The sequence below is a fragment of the Mchenga conophoros genome, linkage group LG18 (assembly GCF_057382185.1).
Source record: "Mchenga conophoros isolate Kocher_MC1m ecotype Shallow Benthic linkage group LG18, M_conophoros_male_GT1.1, whole genome shotgun sequence".
Lineage (NCBI taxonomy): Eukaryota > Metazoa > Chordata > Actinopteri > Cichliformes > Cichlidae > Mchenga > Mchenga conophoros.
In genome coordinates this window covers 26,887,985-26,910,380 of record NC_140543.1, presented here as the reverse complement: position 1 = coordinate 26,910,380, position 22,396 = coordinate 26,887,985, and the positions used below count along the sequence as shown (strand labels likewise).

General features: G+C 41.1%; 2 protein-coding genes across 2 annotated transcripts; one reads left to right on the top strand and one right to left on the bottom strand.

Moving 5' to 3' along the window:
• Positions 1-756: 756 nt before the first annotated feature.
• Positions 757-16,424, bottom strand: LOC146554013 (leucine-rich repeat-containing protein 52-like). Its single transcript, XM_085255820.1, has 2 exons — positions 15,412-16,424; positions 757-8,578 (listed from the first exon to the last, which is right to left on the bottom strand). Exons 1-2 carry the CDS (start codon positions 16,058-16,060, stop codon positions 8,250-8,252), a joined length of 978 nt encoding a protein of 325 aa, XP_085111946.1. The 5' UTR covers positions 16,061-16,424; the 3' UTR covers positions 757-8,249.
• Positions 16,425-20,298: 3,874 nt separating this feature from the next.
• Positions 20,299-22,141, top strand: mgst3a (microsomal glutathione S-transferase 3a). The gene is made up of 6 exons (XM_085255825.1): positions 20,299-20,528; positions 20,834-20,960; positions 21,044-21,117; positions 21,229-21,286; positions 21,446-21,518; positions 21,611-22,141. Exons 2-6 carry the CDS (start codon positions 20,844-20,846, stop codon positions 21,739-21,741), a joined length of 453 nt encoding a protein of 150 aa, XP_085111951.1. The 5' UTR covers positions 20,299-20,528; positions 20,834-20,843; the 3' UTR covers positions 21,742-22,141.
• Positions 22,142-22,396: the final 255 nt, after the last annotated feature.

The window sequence follows — 22,396 nt, the reverse complement described above, 5'->3', positions numbered from 1 at the left end:
TGATCCAGAGGCAGCATTTAACACAGACTCGCCTTCTAAACTTTAAACTCACAGTGGCAGCCCTGTGTTAAAAGTTTAAGTGCTAACAGCCAGAGAGGTGTGAAGTTCAAGTCATGAGAAGGGTGGAAAAACAGCACTTCCTTCGAGGGTTTTTATTACAGTTGTGCTGTTACTCGATAGCGTAGAACTCCACTTCCACACAGGAAAAGACGGCGTGTGATGAGTTAAAGTGACTGGAGAGAACCGAGCCAAAGGACAACAGCGCTGTGCACTGTTACAGGTCTAAAGTTTCTTTCTGTTGCTCGAGGAACCTATCAATATTTAAGTGACACGAGGAAGAAGCAGACAGAAGGATATCAAACGGACAAAAGCAAGGGGGAAAACATGGAAATGGTTTGTAAAAAAGAAGAAGAAAAAAAGCTGAGAAAGGGCCAACGAAAGTCTAATTTGGTTAATTAACAAGAAGTCAGTAAGAGGATTATTTATAAAGAGAGCTTCCTAAAGTGACTGATTATCTTTACTATTTGTAAGAAGTAAAGACGGAAAGGGGTTCATGATTCTTTTAAAAAGAAATTAACAGAAGTCAAATCCACAATTGAATGACTGTATTCACTGGGCTGACTGAATTAAAAATGGACGTGATTCTGTCAGGCAAAATTAGTGTATGTGATGTATCACTGATGGTAGACTATAGTGTTTGCTAGATGTCAAGTGTTGAAATACAGAAATTCTGGAGTTTCAAAATTGACCCAGGTGTCTCCGAAGATTCGAGCCCAAGATTCTTCATTCAGGTGTCAAAGTTATGGAGCTAATACTGATTCAACTTGAAGACTATTAACTGTTTACTGTGAAAGTACAGGGACACAGTACCTTTTGGGCATGCCAACCTTGACCCTCACTTGATCCCTGAAACTCCTTCCCTGTGTCTCTCAGTTGCTTTCACCTCCAGCCTCATAATGTGCCTGGACTCCTATCCTTGAGTGTAAGGCAAGGCAAGGCAAGGCAAGTTTATTTGTATAGCACAATTCAACAACAAGGTGATTCAAAGTGCTTTACAGAGACATTAGAAACAAAAACAAATAAAAAGCATGATTTAAAATTGATTAAAACAAGCAAACAAACAAACTAATTAACAAACAAACAAAACAGTATATAAAATCAAAACAGATAAAATCAGAACAATAGATAAAATCAGTAGTTAAATGTAAGTTTTGAAATTTAAGCTTAAAAGTGTGGATTTGGTGCTTTATTCAAATGCAGCTGAGAATAGGTGAGTCTTCAACCTGGATTTAAATAAACTGAGTGTTTCAGCTGATCTGAGGCTTTCTGGGAGTTTGTTCCAGATATAAGGAGCATAAAAGCTGAATGCAGCTGTATTGTGCAAAGATGTCCAAGAGGTGTTTTTTGATGTGAAAATGCACACACATACAGTGCAAGCAATCCTGAAGGTCACTACATTATTTCATTTGCTCCAAAAATTGAAGTATTAAAGCAAAAATTTGCAAGACTATCAGTGCTAGAAGCAGTTAATGTACAGCATATGAATTAGATATGAAGCTTTTTTGTATTAAGCTAAGCTTAACTCATTGTTGGTATTTATCAGACAGCAAGAAAGTATTCTGTTCAGAGAAAGAGAGAAGGGTGGAGATTGGCAAAAAGCTAGAAATAGGCACGTCAATAGGGAAAATGGCAGGTGCAGATATTTCTGGCCATATGGCCAAAATATTTAAGAGACAAATACAGCAAGGGAGGGATAAAGTGACATTTAAGAGATAAGAGGAACAGAGCCAGTCAAATGAAAATTAAAGTCCCTTTCATGCCAGTTGTATGTGCAAAAAATACCACAGACCAGTTTGCAAAGTGCCTGTCTCAGTCTGAAATACCATTGTGCTGCTTTTGAGTTGGAGCTTAGTGTGAGTAAGCATCTCGTTATCTCACTTGTGCAGCCAGCTCCGTTGGATTAAAACAACTGTGCACTGGCCTGGGTGCCCAGAATACACTAATGTAAAATGCAACACATCTCCAGCTGCGAATGTCTGTGTGCCTATTAACTTGTGTGCGACGGTCTCTGCAGTGCATATGTGCCTATTGGCTTTACAGGTTTTTGACTTGGAAGCTAATTAGACACCGGCTAGCCTTCTACATACCCACAGAGCAAGAGCGGAAGAAAACACGTTTCAAGAAAAGAAGAGGAGGAGAGGAGACGTCTAAGAAGGCGAAACAAAAAAAAGAAGAAAAAAACACTTCTCCAGGCAGAACTGTGACGCACAAAAGGACACACCATTTCCTCTCCAATGACCTTTTATTGCTGGGGAAGGATACAGAGTTGGCAGGCCCCTGAGCCTGTGTGGAAATACAGTGTGTAAAAGCAGCAGGACCATCCTCCTCTTTGCCAAGTGAAGGCAATCAATCAATAGCCTCTTTCCAAGGAAGGGATAAGTAGAAGTTGTCAATATTGAGTCCAATAGAATATATACTGCAATAAAATATATACTATATACTGCATGTGACAGAAATCAAATCAAACAGTAATGTTATTTTGCAACAAATCCCACGACACAAATAATTTGCTTTGAGAATGTACTGAGATCACAATGGAGGAAATGAGGGAAGCAAAACTGGTGGAAAACCAGTGTTTGCAGATCCTGATCCTTCTGTGGTCAGAAAGTAACTCGGAGTATAAAACAAGAACCCTCCTTAGCCTTCGTGTGTTCACAAATGCATGCAAAAGAAATGCATTTCAGTATACGTTAAAGTATTTTCTTTACAGGCGTACAGCATGTATCGCAGATTTGTCTCAGCTAACATTAATTTGGGTCTGATTAATGATGAAATTCTCACATAACAGCTGTAACACTGACACCAGATTTCCACCCTTCCGTGGAAATATCCCCCTCATCTCCAAGTTCAGTTTAAGTCATTCCACTATTCCATGACTAAAGGATTATTTTCCAATTTGATGTGTGTGTGTGCATGACTGTGTGTAAGTGAACATGTTTGTAAGTAGATGTGTCAGAGGGCTATTACGGTCGGTTAGAGCCAGTCTTACTTCATGTCACATCTCCCATCTGCAGGCATTTTTACATTGGCCCGTTTGCCTCCAGCTCAGTGGGTGCACACAATGGTGCAAAAATATGAGCAGGAAGCAGGGCTGCAGGAGCTTCTGCGTCCAGTAGCTGTGTGCATTTCTTTGTCTATTTACTGAACTGGCTCGCAGTCACAGCTGTAATGTGACCATATCCAGTTGGGCGCATCTCTGTCCTGGAGCACATCCTGACCACTGCCTCAGCTTGGCTTTTGAATGATGGGATATGAAAATGAAAACAAACATCCATTCGCAAGCACCACAGCTGCCTTAAGTACTGCTATTATTTCAAAGCCACAGTTCAACATCTTGGGAAATGTGCTCTTACTACTTGCTAACTTGCCAATGGTCAGATCAAATGATTGTTGCCCCTCAGGTTTGTATGTTAATGTGATGCTGTAGCCAGTTGCTGCTGAACTTAGATTAACGTGGCACCAGAAGGAAACAGCGACCCTAACCCAACCTGCCAAATGAATGTTACGTTTTTGTTTAAAGGAGCACTGCAGTCCTATATAAAATAAAAAATGGCAGCTTTTAAATCCTTTTATGGTTCTGTGAATAGAAAGAATCGCTTCTCTTGCATTACCACTCTGCCCTTTGAACACCTGTTCTGGTGCTATGTAGCTGCAGTTGTAGTTGGTGTGTAACCATCATACACTAAAAAACTGCTGGTCTTCAAAGTTAACTAATCAACTCATCTAGCACTTTTTAAACCCACTTAAATTTTTACCTTTGTGTTATGCCAGCTTAGTTTCCTTCCAAGAGCTAAGCTAGTTGTCTTCCCCTATTTTTATGCTATGTTAATAACCTGCTGGCTTTTCATCAGATAGACAAGAGAAAGCTTTCTACTTTATTTTACCATCAGAAAGAAAGCAAATTATATCAATTTTGTTTGTGATGCGAAACAATACTATTGTACTCGCTGTCAGAATCAGTGTTAATAAGAGTCTTTCTACCCCAAGGGGAAATTAGAGGCAGAACCAAGGCTTCTGTCTCTGTGTGTTTAAGCATACGTGTGCCTAAGTATGGGTTGACCGTGAAGCACGGGGGTGTAACAAGTGCAAAATGTTCCATTTTACTTCATCCACTTAAATATTGAAATTCAGCTCATTCACGTGCTATGCAACAGGAAGCTGTTATTACTCAAAACCAAGCTTTGCAAACCTTCACCTTGTGTAAACGAACAGAGAGGGAGACGTGGGTTTTCCTTGTCATTTCATGTGTGTCACTGTGCTGACATGAATTGGGGCAATCAGCTATCCTATTTCCAGTCTGCACCCTCACCCTTGCCTGTGGCATCGCATGGCCTAATCAGTAAGCTGCAGCAGAAACTAACACAGGCTCACAGTCAAAATGATCGAGTTTATGTATGTATGTGTATACATGAGAGTTTAGTATGGAGACCTGAATAGACCTGCACATTAAGCAATGCATTACTGACAGAACCCATGCAAATATTCCACCCAAAGCCATAGAAGCAATCAGGAGCACCGTACTGAAGGCATCTCAGCATACTGCTGAAGTAACAGTATATATAATTATGCATGTACCAATCAAAACATCGGTACATGCATAATTATATATACTGTTATGAGTCAGCATTAATTCCAATCATCTCTCTCTCTCTCTCAAGAGAAAACAAGCAACAAAAAATTTGAATTATTTTCTGACTGTCTTATGTTTGTGGTTTATATTTGCTTTCTTCTTTTAATAGCTCTTAAGGATGCAACAAGAAAACCTTTGTACATCAAACGCTGCCATGTGTTTGCCGCGTGAAAGGCCTGTGGTGACCAAAAATAAAATACCTGTGACACCACCTCTGACACATCCATAAATACTGTGTTTATAATATGCTATTATTGTGCATTCATTTCATCACATAAAATATAAAACCCTACCTTTTTTTTTCTTTTTGGACAATTCACAAGAATATGTGACTGGAAGTGCCAGTAAATGTGTGAAGAAAGGTTTCTCACTATTAGATGTAGATCACATTACAGAAAGGCATCAGTTTGTGCAGTTGCAGTTCAAAAAACCTTCACATGTTTCGGCACACAAATCCTGCCACATTCAGTCGACCTTGACATTATCAGAATAGCAAATTAAACCCAAAGCCATGGAAACAAAGTATTGTATAGCTAAATATATTTTGGCTCTCGTTAATTTGATTTAATGTGTGTGTGTCTCAAAATGTCTTCAGTAAAGTATTTCTTTTCTGCTTTGCTTTCAATTCTGCGATATGTTATACTTGGATACATCTAAACATTTGACTTCAAACACAGGAAAAAAGTATCTGATCTAATCCTTTGCATGTCTGTCATAGCTTTTTTTTTCTTTAATCAAATGAATAATTCTGAGACAGGAACAGTACACATACAAAAGGCAGACTGATGTCTCGGTTGAAGCAAGTTGATACTAAAGTCAGGGTCAATGGAGAGCAATTCCAGATAAGTATTAAAAGCATGGAAGGTTTGTGACATGGAAACCTGAAGCACAGCAAGTGTTCATGTTTGCTATTTTGGGCATAAATAATGTTTGTCTTTGCACAGTAACTCAGTCACCAAAAAAATACAAAGAATTGTTTTTTTTAAGCATTTTGAAATGATCACAAATAGGATGTTTTCGTATGTTACAGGAAATCCTATTTCATTCTTTAATGAATGTATACACACCTTGTAAGGCTTTTTGGTGCATTAACAGTGCATGCAGAAGTAGATAGGACACTGCACTCCAACCCAACAGAGTAGAAATCACTTATCACATTGTCCTGTTTGCTCGCCATCCAGCAGGGCCCACTGCCAAAACAGATCTCAGCAGCTGGCATTTGTGGGCTCTCTCCACTTCACAACAACTGTAGAACCTTAACACAAATACGGCCACAGCAGTTTGTTTCTGGGCTAATGATTAAGGGAAAGATGGATTACAGTACAAAATCATGCCCCAGCAGTGCACGGACTGACACTCTCACTGTGCAGAGTCACACATAAAGCTACATCGTACACTCTGTCACATACACGGGGATAAATGCACTCCTTAAAAGGAGTTCCTCCTCTCCTTCCTGTCATACCTGTGGGTGGAGCGACAACAAGACATTTATAATGTTACACAGAGGAGCTCGAGCTGTGTCACAATTGTATTGCTTTGGTTAGTGCCATCATGGAGGTCCTTGAGAAAACTGTCAGTGTAAACAAAACAATTCTATATAAGATGGCTGTATGGTTTAACCAAATAGTGTTTGTGCATTTTATAATACTAGGAAAATGTTTTGTATATTTGAACTGGGTCTATAGTTACTACAGAAGATTTGGCAAACATTTCTAGTTTCCTTCTATTGGATTTTTTAGCGAATGCTGTAAACCAGACATGTAAAAAATGATGGTAACACAAGATTAATTCTTTTTTCTTTGAGTGAGAGGCATATTTGTATCCATCCACTAAATATAAAGCCAGTACATGGTTAGCCTAGCTTGGTATTAAGACAATGGAACGCAAACAGCAACATTTTTTCTTTGATGGTTGGTTTTACCTCATAGATTTAGAACTAATCTAGCTGTAGGTGCGAATGTGAGCCATTGTCTGTCTCTCTGTGCCAGTCCAACCTCTCACCCTATGACAGCTGGATGCATGGATGCTTGGATATTTTGACTATGGCTTAGATATAATTGTCCGACTTAGATGTCTAAACTTATCCACACACATTTGTTTAGCTCTTAAATGTCTTAAGTGGGATTATTTTGCTATAATTTCCTTATAAGTTTAAACCTCTGAATGTATTCAGCATTGCTGCTCAAAGATGGATGTAGCTTCTGTTCCTAAAAGGTGAAGCTAATGGGAAAGTGCCTTAAACCTGATTCTTTCTCGTGGCCAGCAGGGGGCGACTACACGGTTTCCAAACAGGAGTTCAGCAGTTTAATAATTTATGGCAAAAACCGCCCTTCAACTCCCGCTGTCTTTGACTTCATTAAGAGTTTGTTTTTGTTTTTTAAAAATAATAGCTATATGGTCTCAGATGCTAGTTTCAATTCTTACTGAATATAGCATGATGTTTAGTTTGTAAACCATGATCCCCTTTAGAGATGGCTTATGGTTGATAAATCATTACTGTATGAGTGTGCAGTGTCCCTCCATTTCTCACTCAGATCCACCACTTTCTTGTCACATCTGGTTTCAACATCAGCAAATGTCTGTCTTTTAATAAAAAAAAAAAGTCTGTGTTGTTCATTTTTCACAGTGGTCAAGATCTTCTGTGCCCAAAACATATTTTTTCCTATAAACGTTATCAATGAGTTTTATTTTTATGATATCAGTGCAGTGAAACAGCTATGGGCCAATAGCTGTAGACAGTAGGTGAAGGTCTTTTTTGGAGGAAAATACTTTTGTGCTCCTTCACTGAGCTACAAATCCAGTTAGAGCTCTGTTTCTGTCAAGCAAGCCGTCAACATCTTTAGTTCTGGTATCCAGCTTTCCTCAGTACATCCATAAAATAACCATAATAAAGCATCTTAGAGGAATATTCAGTGAAAAATGTACCAATAAAAAAGACAAACTGATCTGGAGAAAAAAAACTACAACTACAGTCACAAAAACACACTTTTCCTACTCAGTGTTAACAATATCATCAGCAAAGCACAAACTGTAAGCCACGTTTTCCGTCTTTATTTCAACTGGTGTTACTATAGTGCAGGTCGCAGTTCACAGGTAACCTGGGGGTAGGTTACTTTTAGCTTAAGATTCTATCTTTGCCTTGTCTTGACTTTTTTTTTTTACTTTTAAACTTTAAAATTTCGAAAAGCTGATTTTAAACTGATGTGAAGATCAGTCAGAAATATCTCTGTGAAAACATATTCAGAGTTTTTCTGAGATATGTTGTTTTTGAGTTTTTTTAATGCTAACTTTGCACATAAAGTAACAAAATATGTGGTCATATATTTGCATACATAGTCTATGTATTACCCAAGGACTGGAGACCTCCACTATGGCGACTACAGTGTGTGTAACAACACCTGGAAGCCCACTAAAAATGATAGAAACACATTCCTTGTTCCATTCATTAACAGATCTGAGCCTGATAAACGGACCCAGTTTCATGAGACTTCTCAGACAGTCGTGGAAGTTGAAAGGAGGCACTGTGGGAATCCATGGCGAGAGGGGTGGGATTTTTGTTTTAAACAGTATGTGAAGTTTTTAAATTCCCATTGTCATGGCCACTCCTGGTGCTCGCAGCACGGCCTGTCTCAATGCTTTCTTCCTCGTCGTCCATCTCGAGCTGCTCGTCTTTCTTCTTGATGTAGCGCTCATAGAGCACCATGATGACACCCATCACCCAGGCCGACACGGTGCCAGCAGCGAAGATGACAAAGCCGATGACAACAAAGAAAAGGTAGTCCCAGGAGCCGAGTGTTTGATGACATAACGTCCGTAGCTGGATGCCCACCTCCCCCAGTCGACGGCCCTGAGTATCAGCAGGTGAACCGCACACGGTCTGGCCCTCATCTGTCACACAAAAGTACACCAAGGAGGAACGGTGAGGATTAATCATGGGACAAAGTAACATATCAGCATTTTTCTATTGTTAGAACTCAATCCTTATTTTTCTTCTTTCTTTCATAATATCAAAGAAACGCACCACAGACAGTTCACAGCTGTCCTAGAGTGGCACCGCTCGAGCGATGTTGTTACTGTTAAGTGACATTTTTAAGACACAAGGCAAGTGAAAGTTCATCAGATCTTTTTCTATAAAAATATTGTTTTCTTTATGATTATTAATTTAACTTTTTATTAATACATCATAAGGTGGTTAACTCTCTAAAGCCTGAACCATTAATTTTTTTTGTTTGTTTGTTTTAAACTGGAGAATTTATTACACCTTCTAACAAATTTTAAAAAGTATAATAGTATAATATAAGTTTCAATTTGTATCGCTTTTGATACATCTGGCATTTTTTGTGCAATTTATTGCTCACAGTTCTTCTTAAACAAACCACACTGATGACATAGATGTCTGGAAAACACATGTATTAAATATGAGACACTTGGTGTCAGAGGGTTAAAGCTGCTTTAAAATCAAGATTTCTCTATAGGACTAATTACAGCAGAGCTGTTCAAGCTCCTCAGCCTCAGCATCACACGGTCTCCTTCTGTTTTACTTCCAGGCGACTTATCCTCGCTGACTGTAAACAAACACCTCACAACTTTTATCGTAATAGCTTGAACCATCAACAAATAAACAAACAAAAAAAAACCAGGTAAAAATGATCAATAAATCAGTGGTTCAACTTTCTAACAGATCGTACAAGTTCAGAAAAAAAAACTTCACCAAATAATAAAAGCAAAAACTTACAAAATAGTAGAAAATGTGACAGGACACATATAACTCCTGTTATCCCCTCCACTGTACTATATCATTCATCCCTCCGATCTCTTCCAATTATCTTTATCAGAGTCGCAGGGAGGCTGGACCTTATCCCAGCTGCCACAGGGTGAGAGGCGGGTTCCCCCCAGGACAGGTCGCCAGTCTGTCACAGAGCTCTTTCTCTCTCACACGTTCTTCATCCAGTACTTTTACTTATGTACAGCAGATGTGTGTAAAACCTTTGCATCTAATTAGCATATGATCTATGAGATCCTTTGCTGTGAGAGTTGTAACATAATGCAAAGTACGATATCATACATATGGCATTAAAGAGAGCAGCCTTTTGAATAATTCAAGCATGTTTGTACTTGTTTTCCTCAACATTTGTAAATGGCAGCATCCTGAGACGAGGATATCCAAAACTCATTCACATTCATACTTCTAAATAAATAAATAACCAAAAGGCATCAAATTGCATCATAATAATGTTGCTGTTTCTTTCAGAAAACTACAAAAGCTTTAAGAGCTTCCTGCGCTTCACAGTCTGCTGTTGATGCAGCATTATGTTAACAAAAAAGAAAAAATCATGGATGAAATATTCAAATTCCTTTTCCCTGCACAGGATTAGTGAGTGACTTGAGCCTTTGTGTCTGCTTGAAACCACAGATAATAAGGGTTCTCATCATCAGGGACTGGATATGACTTCACTACAGTACTGAGACCTTGCTGAAATCCACATATTCTAACAAAATATTGAGTTCATTCGCTTTCGGAAAACTGCATGAACTATAATTTTAAAGCCCTCTGAATGAAAATTAAACACACCACATTATAGGTGTTGAGCCCTGCAGCAGCTCACCAGAGAGGCCTTTTTTTTAAGATAACAATCCTGAAAGCTGGTTGAGTCTTTTGTTATTGTGAGCAAAAAAGTGCAACACAGCAGAGTGTGGCATCTCCACGCGGCCACTGTTTTTAATTGGCTTCTGTTTTTTCAGAGCTTTTGTGCTAGGAGAAATTCCCACTGGGAGAGATGAAAAGACTTGGAAGTTTCTGCACAGGGAACAGTTTCCTGTAGCCCCATTTTCATACCAGCATGCTTAAAATACCCTGACTCTTTTTGCTGTGAGATGCATGCCATGGAATTGTAACATTCACACAACCCTAACAAACAGAGGAAAACCGAGACATGACCATCAGAGAATAACTGTAAACTTACTGCACAACACTTACATAAACATCTCATTAATATTGAACAGAGTGATCTCGTCGCACAAACCGCTGATAAATAACAAAACATTCATAAATCTTTTTTTTTACTATGAAAAATGACAATGAAAACGTTTACTCATGTATTACCCTATAATTTTGTAGCTTTATGTCGTATGTAGTTGGTCACCCAGCTGCCAATAGTTTGCTGTATTGGACAAATTGATAAGAATTCAAATAGACTGAGAATGATGAATGTGATCTTGCCCTTGACCTTAAGCACAGTTTGGGTGAAGATCCATTAGGTGGTCATTGTGTGCAAATTCAGATCATTGTAGCAGAGATCATTGGTCTTTCAGCAAGGTAAGCTTTGACTTTATGAACATTTTACTGTATTCTGTGTTATTTCAGCTGACAATTTTAGATGACAATAAACAATAATAATAATAATAATGACCGTCAAAACATTTTATATACAGTACTGTGAAAAAGTCCCTCATTTATTTCTGTTTTAATAGAAAAGTAGGAAATAAGTACAGCTTACATTTATGGTATGTTTACACTTATACAGGAATATTAGACATAAGTAAAGTTTGTCTGAGCCAATCCATGACCATCACATTTAACTTTACAATATTTTGGTATACAGACGAGTTCATGGTCGACGCAGTGACTGAAGGTTGCCCTGGTCATCACCCCTCCACCACCGGGCTTTACAGCTTTTGTGCTGATGTGCTGTTTTGGTCCAAATGTGGCACTGTGAATTATCGCCAGATATCGCCATTGTTGCAGAAGTCTTGTAGTTTGTTCGGATGCAGCTTTTTAACCTAAGTTGTCCTGACATGTTCTTTGTAGAGATAATAAACTTTCTCCTGGCAACCTTTCCAAACTGTTTGTCAAATTGTACTGTCATGAACTTTAACATTGAACATGCTAGTTGAGGCCTTCAGAGTCCGAGATCTAGCTCCTGTTTTTTTTACAGGTTCTGTAAACATTGCACAGTTTGAACTTCAGGTAAATATGCTGCGACTTCCACTCCTGGGAACAACTGTCTTGAATGTTTTCCACTTGTGAGTAATTTTTCCCGCTGTAGAATGACGGACTTCGAATGGTTTAGACATGGCTGCACAAACCTTCCCAGACTGCTGGCTGCAGCAGCAATCGCTTCTTTAAGAACTGATGATCAGTGCATTGCAATTAAGTGCATTTCATTATCGGCACCTAGCTGCATTCTGCATTTTAGCTTAATTTTTGTTAAACAAATAATGACATTGTGTAATATGTCACATCCTAATCTGAGGTTATGTTTCCCAAATTTTAATACCTGCTAAGGACCAAATCATTTTTATTATGTCTTGACATGAAAAAAAAACCCTAGAATTTAAATCATCTACACTTCCTTTTCCAAGTATTGGCTTTTTATGAAACTACTTTAAGAGACACATACGATTTTGAAATATTGGGCTGATGCCAATCCTGATGTTTGAAGTAACAGTTTGGCTAATAACCAGTTTGGTTTTCTTTAATTCCCAATTTCTGCCAAAAACAAAGAAGAAAGAAAGTTGTTATTATAACAGATAACTGTACTGTTTTCTTTCAGTTCTTTATGTGTTTGTGATTAATGAAGATCGGCCACGTCCATATTCACTGATGACCTCACATGAATCAACAAGGCCATTAAATGCAGGTGTTTAGCCGTTATTGTTGCACCCTTAATTGCTCCAAGTCAACTCCAAGTCAACAGCATTTTTACTTGCTTATTGTTATAGTTCAGCTGAATTTGTTTACTTCTTTCTGCATTTAACCTGCACATTCAGTCTTTTAGACTAATTCACCTATTTGTTAATCGCTTTTCTTTCATTTTTATATCAACTGTTTAGTTAATATTTTACCTAATTGTTTTCAAATGTTCACACTCAATTACTTTTAGCTGTTTAAACCTATTCCGCTTGCTCACTGGCAACACATATAAAAACAGGCTCAGGTTGGTGGGAGGTGTGATTTGACAGAGGGTGACAGGGATCATACCGTCGCTTTCAATCAAACTACTCGACAATTCCATCTCACTGAAATGTATGCTTCCCCTAATATATTATTCACTGTGCGCTGAAATCTCTGCTTTTATGCTCAGAGAAGCTCTTATGTGTCTCAAAGATTAAAAAATGAGCATGCAGCTGAAGAACACGAGGAGGCTCTGCTCCTCTAAGCTTAATAGCAGGGAAAATTCAAAGTCTGCTCTGATCCTCTCAGAAGCTTCTGCTGCTGCTCACTGTTCACACAATATGCTGCTCAAATTCCGACAGCCCTCCATGCAGACACAAATACGTACAGTGTGCATTCCCACTTAATGCACTGTACATGCATGTGTCTGCATGAGATTTAAGTTTCCAATCTGAATCTGCAAATGGTTGTGGATGCACATGTCCGCGTGTGTGTGTTTGCATATGCAGGTGTGTGTGTGAGGGGAGGCCTGACAGCTAGGAAGGAAACCCTTATGGCTTCACCCCCTATACCCCTACAGGGACTGACATCAAAGGACAGGGCTTTCCCTCTCTCCTTCCCCCATCCACACTGCTCTATTTCTAGACGCTTTCCTTATATAACAGCTGAGAGAGTGCTAATCTAGCCAGGAAGGCGAGACAGAGGAGAATCTGTTGGTTCCTTCCTGAGGCTTTATTTCTTTCGCTCCCTCTCTCCCTGTCTCTCGCTTGGTCTCGATGCATTTCCTAAACCGAGGAGACAAGGCGAGCCATGTTGCATGAGCCAGGTGAGACCCAGGCAAGCGATAACAAGGCTTGGGAGCCGGAGCTTGCAGCTGAAAAACAACCGTCTCTAAAATGTTTTTCTACGCCCCCCCCCCCCCCCCAGAAACCCCCTTCCCACCCCCCAGCTACACAAGTATGCTTTGTCTGTGTTTAAACGTCTCAGTGCACAAATCAGTCAGTGTGTAAAATCTGCGCCTGTGAGGGTGTGTATGTGTGTGAGTTTCTATAGTGTTTACCAAAGGCTGCGTGTAGATGTAGAGAATGTTTGTATCCATGTGTCCGCCTTCTCCCTCGCTGGCAGCTGTCACTGGAAGAGACTCAACTCCAAATTAAGCTAGACAAAAGGCAACGAGAGGCAGGAAAATGGGACAGCTCTTGCAGGACTCCTTTTGGACTCAGTCTGAGCTTCACAGGGAGCATGATGAACTATAGTGTGTGTGTATGTGTGCGTGTGTGTGAGAGGGAAAAGAGCAGGGGATGCCTTTTTAGTGAGCGTGGCAGTTGTATTATAGCTGTGGTGTTAGAATTATGGCTGGCTTCTTGCTCAGTAAATCACACTATAAATAGCAGCTGCCCTTTTGCATAGTGACACATCCACACCATTATCCACGAGCATAATAACTCAAAGTAAGAACGATGATGGAATACCGGACACATTTATCAGCTTGACAGCAACAAAACAAAGGGGATCAATATTTGATGGTGGAGCCATGATCCATTTATCACGCCTGCAACGCAGGAGCCTGATAGCAGATTGATTAGTCATTCTCAGATTTAAAAAACAAAACAAAAAAGAAACGCCTTGTTTCCTTCATCACTGCAGAGAGCAGAACAGAATTTATGAGTAAAGTCGCCAGAAGACAAATCAAGTGGGTCCCTGCCTACGATCTTCTTTCACCCTCTTTGTCATTTGATAGTCTGATTGCTGCCACGCTCCACTGCTGTCACCTGCGTCTCATCCCACTGAAAGATGAGAGAGGAGTGAAGTTACATCAAACTAACAGCACATTGCAGAGTTGTGGTGTACATGGATACCACATGGCATCTGTGTGTGTGTGTGTGTGTGTGTGTGTGTGTGTGTGTGTGTGTGTGTGTGTGTGTGTGTGTGTGTGTGTGTGTGTGTGTGTGTGTGTGTGTGTGTATTGAGATGCAGACATGACAGGGAGTGACATGGTGTGAGGGAAATCCAGTAGTTAAGCCTCTGCATGTATTCAGAAAGACACAGAGTCATTCTTTCCTTGAGGGAGTCAAAAGGAAGAGCTTTGCTGCCATTTTGCCATCATGTTTGAACATCTTTTCTGTCTTATACGAAGAATTTTAATTATGTAAGGTGTGAAAAAACAAAAAATATCACAGTTAAAGGACTGTCACTTTGTAGGAGGACACCAATCTCAATTACCAACCAACAAGGCAAAAGTTTCAGGGCCCCTGAAGCTCTAATGTATATGTGCATATGACTAAGACCCAGATAAATTAAAGGAAATCAAATGACCTTCAAACTATATTCCACAGAAGATGGGACAAAAGGGGTTCAATAGCTGATTTTGAATCAGTGCCTTGTGGTTAAACTGTGCAGACGTGGGGATTTCAATTCAGTGATTTCAAATAATAGCAAAAAAATTCTGCACATTAAACAGAAGTAATTCCAGCTTATAAACAATGACTTAGCCTCTAGATTCACCATAATTTTTTAGCTATTAAAGTAGCCCTTTGTCTGTTTACTTCTAAAGTGCTTCTTCATATAAGTTGTTGCTTATCGACATACAACACAGCTGGATTTATGAAAGGTGCTGCGCGGGCACTTTGTTGATCTTATTAGTGGATGCTGTTCTGTTACTGAAAGAACCTCCATCGGGAGGCCAGTTTATGTAACTGAGAATTATCTAACAATTAAATGGAGTAACAATGTTTGTGTATGACTGGCTCTCTGGGGCCTCTCACCAAAGCAAATGTAAGTGATGTTCTTTGTTGATAGAAAAAATAGAGTAGATAACTGACAAGACCTTGGAACTTGAAGCCCTCCAGATGGACCCACAAGGACAGGTCCTCGTTGTCGCATTCGCAGCTCCACGGGTTCCCGCTGAGCCCCACTGAGCGCAGGGCGGGCAGCGCGATCAGGGAGGTGATGTTGAAGACCGTCAGGTTGTTTCGGCTCACATCGAGTACCTGAAGGGCCGCGTTCTCCCTAAAAGCGTCCGGGTGAATTTCGGAGAGCCCCGGATTGTCCGTCATCCTCAGCATCACCAAGCTCGCCAAGGGGCCGAACGTCCTGTCCTCGATCCGGGTCAGAGTGTTGAAGGAGAGGTCCAAGTAGGCCAGCTTGCGTAGATTCCCAAAAGTGGACTCTGAGATCTCCGTCAGAGAGTTGTTGCTGCAGTCCAGGTACACCAGGTCAGAGAGGTAGTTGAGCGCGAGAGGCGGTAGCTCCGCGATACGGTTGTTTGAGATGATGAGCTGCCGCGTGGCCAGCGGAAGGTTGACCGGGAAGGTGGTCAGATGCTGCCCAGCGCACTGGACCACAAGTTGGTCGTCACACACGCACCTGTCCGGGCAGCCAGTGGAGATTACCGGGGATGAGGGGACCGCTTTCGCGAGGAGGAGCAGAACTAGAAGCCGCAGGGGTTGCGCGCTTGGCTGCGGGGCAAGACGCATGACACCGCCGAGGGCTTCATCAACCCTGTTTGGACAGAGTCGGTCGCAGTGACATTCTTCATTGATACATCATCACCGTGCGAGCCGCTTGTCCCAAGAAACGATCTCCGCCGAGGTCAAGCCCAAACGTGCCCGTGGCAACCTCTCGCGCGTAATGTCTCAGTTCATCCTGTCTGTTGGTTCTGGATCCGACGCGCATCCGCTGTGCTGGACTTGACGGTCGGCTGCCTTGGTGCTGTTTCGAATTTCATGAATTTATTGAGTGTATTCTGCTGACAGCTGTTCGCACGTCGTAAAAAAGCCGACGTCCTTTGATGCTTCGCTGCTGCTTGCAGTCAGTTGTTCCGTTACATGTTTGCCATCCTCTCGCTTTCCGAAACTGAATCCAAATAAAGGGGGCGCACTGAAAGGGAGGGGGGGGGGGCTGCGGAGTGATCTCACGCTCGGGAGTGAGATGGAGCGTGGGGAGTGGAAGGGTCTGGGCAGTGGAGGTAATGTAAGGCTGACATTAAATATTAAAGCCCGCGCACAGTTGACACCTAGTGTAAGGTGACCTGTGATGCTTTAGCTGCCAGCACGGGCGCTGTGATTACATCTTCAAACACTACTGGAGGGTCTGTGGGTAAAAGCTGCGTGGATGTAAGAATGTGTATATAAAGATCTGTTTGTGGGGATGATAGCGTGCACACTTTTCATCAGCCTGTCTCAGGAGTAGGATCAGGTGTACCTGGATGTGCATCTCGTGGGTTTTCTCTGTATGTGACTGACTGTCACAGAGGCAGCCAGCCCACCCACTTGAAACTTTCCCTGATGTATACAGCCAGCAGATGATGGGCTGAGATGAGATGGTACTAGGTGGTCTCAGGCTGCAGTTGTTTTTCCTCCTCTTTCCAGTCTCAGTGTGAGCCCTGTCTCTATTCTTGGTTCTCTGTGTAGGTGTTGAAGTGCTGAATCAGACTCGGCGTGATGGAGGAGGAGGAGGAGGACAGATGTGCCGCTGACAGTCCGTGAAAGGCGCTACCCCGAGTCGACAGCCAGCAACCTGCTGAACGCTGACCGCTCGCGCACGTCAACAAAACCAGGCGGAAGCCTTTTACCCTGCGATGGTGTGTCAGAACAGTGGGCCTGTGTATAACCTAATGCTTTTTTCACGCTTTCGATCCATGTGGACTGAACTTAATCCACCCAGCTGTTTTGCGTCAAGGATATTTAGTGACTTTATGGGGACATCTAGTGACGAAAACTTGGTAATGTTACACAGAAACAGCAACCATGTAATGGTCTTTGTGTAACTATTTTTATATAGTTTTAAGCTATTGCACAAGGATTTTTTTAAATAGATGTCTAAATTTATCTGCTCTCTTTTTATGATCATACAGGAAGCAAAACTGTATAAACCAAACATAAGCCATAACTCAGCAAGTTCAGTCCAGCATTGTGCAAAGCCAAAGCTGATTTTTTGACAAAATCCCCAAATTTCCAAATATAGATGTTGGGGAATGTGCATAAAATGACAAATGAGAAATATGAGGGAATGCTGCAGGCATAAAAACATAAAATCTGGAGGCTTAAATATCTAGATGTGATATTTACAGAAAGGGTAGAAGAAGATACTTTTAAAACATTAAGAACATTGAGAATTTTTTAAAAAAAAATTTTAAAATCTAATCATCTCATATATACTTTGAGGAACCATTATTTTGAAAGCGCATAGCAGGACCAGTTCTTGTTTGATTGGCAAGCAGACTTCAAAATACAGGCTTTGCATTATTCCTGACAACGTCTAACCTCTGCTATTTGTTTTCTTGGAATCTCCAGCAGGTACAGTCATGCACAGGCGCATCTGTCTTACTCTCTGTTTTCCCTAAAATATTCATCATTATATTTAACCGTCTAGAATGGCATGGCAGAAAAATGCAAAACACTGGAAGAAAGAGCTGCAGCCGAAAGGTGTTTTTGTAATCCTTTAAATCTAGTGTTGTAAGAAGAATCCCCCTATTTATCCTATTTAATCTGCAGACATACAAATTTCTTCCGTTATAACAGCTGGTGTGAAGGTTATGCTGCTTTGAGTGTTCCTGTATTACAAGTCACACAAAGTAATAAAAAAAAAAAGAAATATATTCACGAAAGCATCCAATCACTGTTAAACTGGCAACACATCCTCACATCAGTATCTACAAGGATTTTACAAATTCAGGTCCTTCCCAAATACCAGGCTCTGAGCTGGGACCTTTTCTTTTCACAGTTTGCGTGCCCCTCGTGGTCAGACTATCTGCCACCATGGGCTGAGCTTCCACTGCCATCCTGATGATACACAGCTGTATCTCAGCACCAAACCCTCTAGTCAGTTCACTTCTCTGTCTCTCATTAAGTCCCTGGATGACATCTAAATCTGGATGTAATCCAGCTTTATCATATTGAAAAACAATACAACTGAACTCTTGTGTCAAGTCACGACTCCTGAAAGGGGCTGACCTTCACCTTAACATGGGTAAAGGTCATTAATTTTCAGGGGTTCTCAATCTGGGTGCCATCCTGGAGCCCAGGCTCTAATTCTCATCATATATCAGATCCATCTCTAGAAGTTCTTTCTACGACCTAAAGAACACCTCTAGAGTCTTACCTCATCTCTCAGAGTCCTCAGCTGAAACCCTCATCCATGCCTTCATCACCTCCTGCCTGGATTATTGCAGTGATATCCCGTTAGCTCTGCACAAGCTCAGAACTCACAGTTCTTACCTGCAACAAGTCCTGGCCTTACATCACCCCCACCTAACCTACAAACCACCACATGCTCTTTCTCTCCTGTACTTGTTCAGTCTTATCCTCCCTTCCCTACACCCCACACTGCATTCCCCAGTTAAAGGCTTACTTGCCATCCCCCTCACCAGGCCGGGGTCTTTTAAAGGACAGAGCCTTCGGTGCTGCAGCCCCCCACTCTCTGGAATGTGCTCTCCTCTAAAACACTCTGTCTTTGAAAATTTTCAAAAAGCAGTTGAAATGTTACTTATTCACAGAGGCCTTTGACCTTTGACTTTTTTGTGTAAAGGTGCTATATAAACTATTAAATGTCACTGAACCAATGACACCTCTAACAGTGGTGCGCATACCTCAACTTGACCTGATATTTGATACAAGAAACCCTGGCATGTCAGATCCCTGTTCCCCTCATCACAGGGCACAATAATGTGGCTGCACTCCAGCCAAGAAAATCTGCGCTCTGCACCAGTTGTTGTGAGCTGGCTCACTGACATGGCTAATATAAGTCACTTCAAAAGAATGGGGCCATCGTTAATGACACTGGGTTCCCACTTTTGTCTGGCACGCCAAGTCAGAAAGGGATTAACTCTGCAGTAAACGTTGCCACATAAATCGTGTCCGGGTAGCGTAAACTCTGATTTTCAAGAGGAGCAGACTACCCTCATGTTATCAAATTATGTTTTTTTTTTTTTTTATTTCAAATGGGCTTTTTTCTTTTCTAAGATTATGTCCTTTAAGAAATCCGTGCTTCTGGGCAGTTAGGCTCGACTTTATGCTGTACCCCAAATATTTTTGGCTTGCGGACAATAACAATAAAAAGAAAAGTGAAAAAAGAAAAACAATGGCTAACAAAATAATAATAATAATAAAAATAAAAATTCCAGCTTGTGTACACAATCAGTAAATTAATAACCATCATCCAATCATCAAAGGTCAGTTGGAGTACATTCACTTTCAATACTTCAGGGATCCTTTTACTTAAGTAGAAAGATTGTGTTGTTACTTATTTAAAAAACCCCAAACTATTGTTTTTGACGCTTTGCAAATCACAGCAATCCATTTTAACTTCTGGTTACACATCCTCATTTCCGGCACCTCCTCCCCCTGTGTTGTCCTTTGTTCCTCCTTGCACCGCCCACTTAAAAAATCATGAACTCCCCTACTTCAAAAAATAAAAAACAAATACAAAAACGTACAACTTTAGTAACACCGGAGGTGAAGTTAACTGCAAGTTACTGGTAGCACAGTCCATTCACGCTGGTCAGTCCTGTTGGGGAGCAGGTTTGCATGTAAGATAGGCGGAACTAATCAGGAAATGTGGAGCAGTGCTATGATAAGATAACTTGGATCGCTGACATTTAGCACATATACGCGCACGTATATAATGAGTCGGTGTTAGTATTTGCCTACAGGGGTGTGGTCAATGTGAAGCCTGTGTGGCGTGAGGAGTCTTTACTTCCGCAATGATGTGCTTATTTAAAAAAAAAAAGGCTTCGGTCTATCCTTACGAGTCTTACAGCTAACCTTTAACACGCATTAGCTATAAAACTGAATTGAAACGTAGATATCCCAGTAGTGGGCTGTTAGCCACGCCCCCCCGTGAATGTTACGTAAGCCGCACGCATGCAGATATATTCAGACGGAAACTTCACGGTGGTCGGTGTTTTCCAGGGTTGTATCTGTGAACTTTGGTTGCTTCGTCAAGGTGAGTGTGTTCATGTTTATTGTAATTCGTGCGCTTTCAAAGCAGCCCTGACGAGTCATGGTGCTGCTGGTGTTTCTCGTTTGACCTTTCGTTTGTGAGACGTCCTTTATCTGCGCCGGTAGCTGCACGGCTAATTTTCTCCTCAGGTGTTCGAGGTAATTGTGTTGTTAGAGGGTCCGAAAATGGACACTTTGTTTTATGTGTTAGCCGGGGGAGGAAACGCTTGCGTTGCCTTTCTTACCAAAATAAAAGTGTAATGAGTACTTTCGATATGAGCCACAATATATTTCTAATTCATTTTCCAGGTCTGTCAGGATGGTTGTGCTTTCCAAAGACTATGGATATGTGGTGCTGACTGGCATGGCTAGTATGGTCATGGTTACACATCTGGCCATTAAAGTTGGCAAAGCCAGGAAGAAGTACAATGTGCACGTGAGTATTCAAATATGGAGCACAGTGGAGGCTACCTGTTGAAAGGTGCTGTCCTGTACGAATGAACTTGTCACGCCTTGCAGTATCCTCAGATGTACAGCAACGACCCAGAAACTGGGAACATTTTCAACTGCATCCAGCGGGCACACCAAAACACGTAAGTATAGTAAGGTAATGTAATCCATGTCAGCAGCATTATGTCATGTTCTTTCATCGACAACAAAGAAGCAGGTTGATGTTAACGTCGCTCTTGTGACCTCCTCACCAGCCTGGAATCCTACCCTGCCTTCCTCTTCTGCCTGGCTGTTGGCGGTTTTCATTCACCTGTAAGTTTATTTTCGTTGTATCTGCACCATAATCATACAAATTATTTTTGTCAACTTTGTCACAACGTTTTGGCTAAAAATGTTCACAACTTGTTGCATGCAATGGGTAGCCGTTCTGTCAAGTCCTGTTGCATCTGATTGTTTGTGTGGCTGTTGCAGCGTCTGGTCAGTGGACTTGGAGTCGTGTGGATTATCAGCAGAGAGGTTTATGCACACGGTTACTCTACAGGAGGTAAGAAACCGTTCAGCAGTTCACATCGATTTCTATTCTTTTTATATCATAAAACATGGTCAGAATGTATGTCTGTCTCTCATCTTAATTAGATCCTAAAAAAAGAATGAGGGGAGCTTTTGGAAATCTGGCTTTACTTGGGATGATGCTGGCCACACTGAACTTCGGAGGCTCTCTGCTGGGCTGGAGGGGGAGCTCACGTATGAGCCGTTTTGGTGTTTGATCCAATATGTAATGAAAATTTACGCCTGGGCCAATTCAGTCATCATCGCTATGGTGTAACTCATACACTTGCACTGTGCTCATCTTTAAGTGGTTAAGTCAGGTGTGTTAGCTGATCTGACTAGTTCTTCAAGAACTGTATGGCCTGATTTAGAATAATGCAGACTAGCACTCTTGTAACATACATGAGTTATCAGTTTCTTATAATGTTAACAGCAATCTATGAATTGGGTCTAAACTCTTAATATCATCTACAGTCGTGCATTTATTAATGAATAAAAAGAAGTAATGATGAAGAAATTCCTTGTTTATTGTGCTGAAAAGGAACTTTGTACACTGAGTGACTAAAGATGGTTATTCAACTGTCCTGCTTTTGTAATTAAAATCCTCCATAACTTCTATTCTCCTGTTTGTCATAAAACTGACACCTTCTCATATCAGCTGTTTAATTTCTTTGCCTGAATGTGGTTAACAATGGCCTGTGTGTGGAGGGAGTGGCTCTTTCTGGAGTAATGTTCAAAGTGCACCTACCTTGTCTGGACAGGCAGGAACCAACGCTGCTGAAGTCTTAAGCGAATCATAGTTGACAATAGAAACTGTCGTTCACACAGTGACTCTGCATAATGCCTGAGAGCTTACCCACCTATTATTGCGTT

Excerpts from the sequence above, each read along its gene's own strand:
- LOC146554013 (XM_085255820.1), bottom strand. The coding sequence starts at position 16,060 with ATGCGTCTTGCCCCGCAGCCAAGCGCGCAACCCCTGCGGCTTCTAGTT. Across the intron at positions 8,579-15,411 it reads GGAGGGCTTCAAGTTCCAAG|ATGAGGGCCAGACCGTGTGC; the intron begins GTCTTGTCAGTT and ends TTTGTGTGACAG.
- mgst3a (XM_085255825.1), top strand. The coding sequence starts at position 20,844 with ATGGTTGTGCTTTCCAAAGACTATGGATATGTGGTGCTGACTGGCATG. Across the intron at positions 21,287-21,445 it reads TTGGCGGTTTTCATTCACCT|CGTCTGGTCAGTGGACTTGG; the intron begins GTAAGTTTATTT and ends TGGCTGTTGCAG. Across the intron at positions 21,519-21,610 it reads ACACGGTTACTCTACAGGAG|ATCCTAAAAAAAGAATGAGG; the intron begins GTAAGAAACCGT and ends CATCTTAATTAG.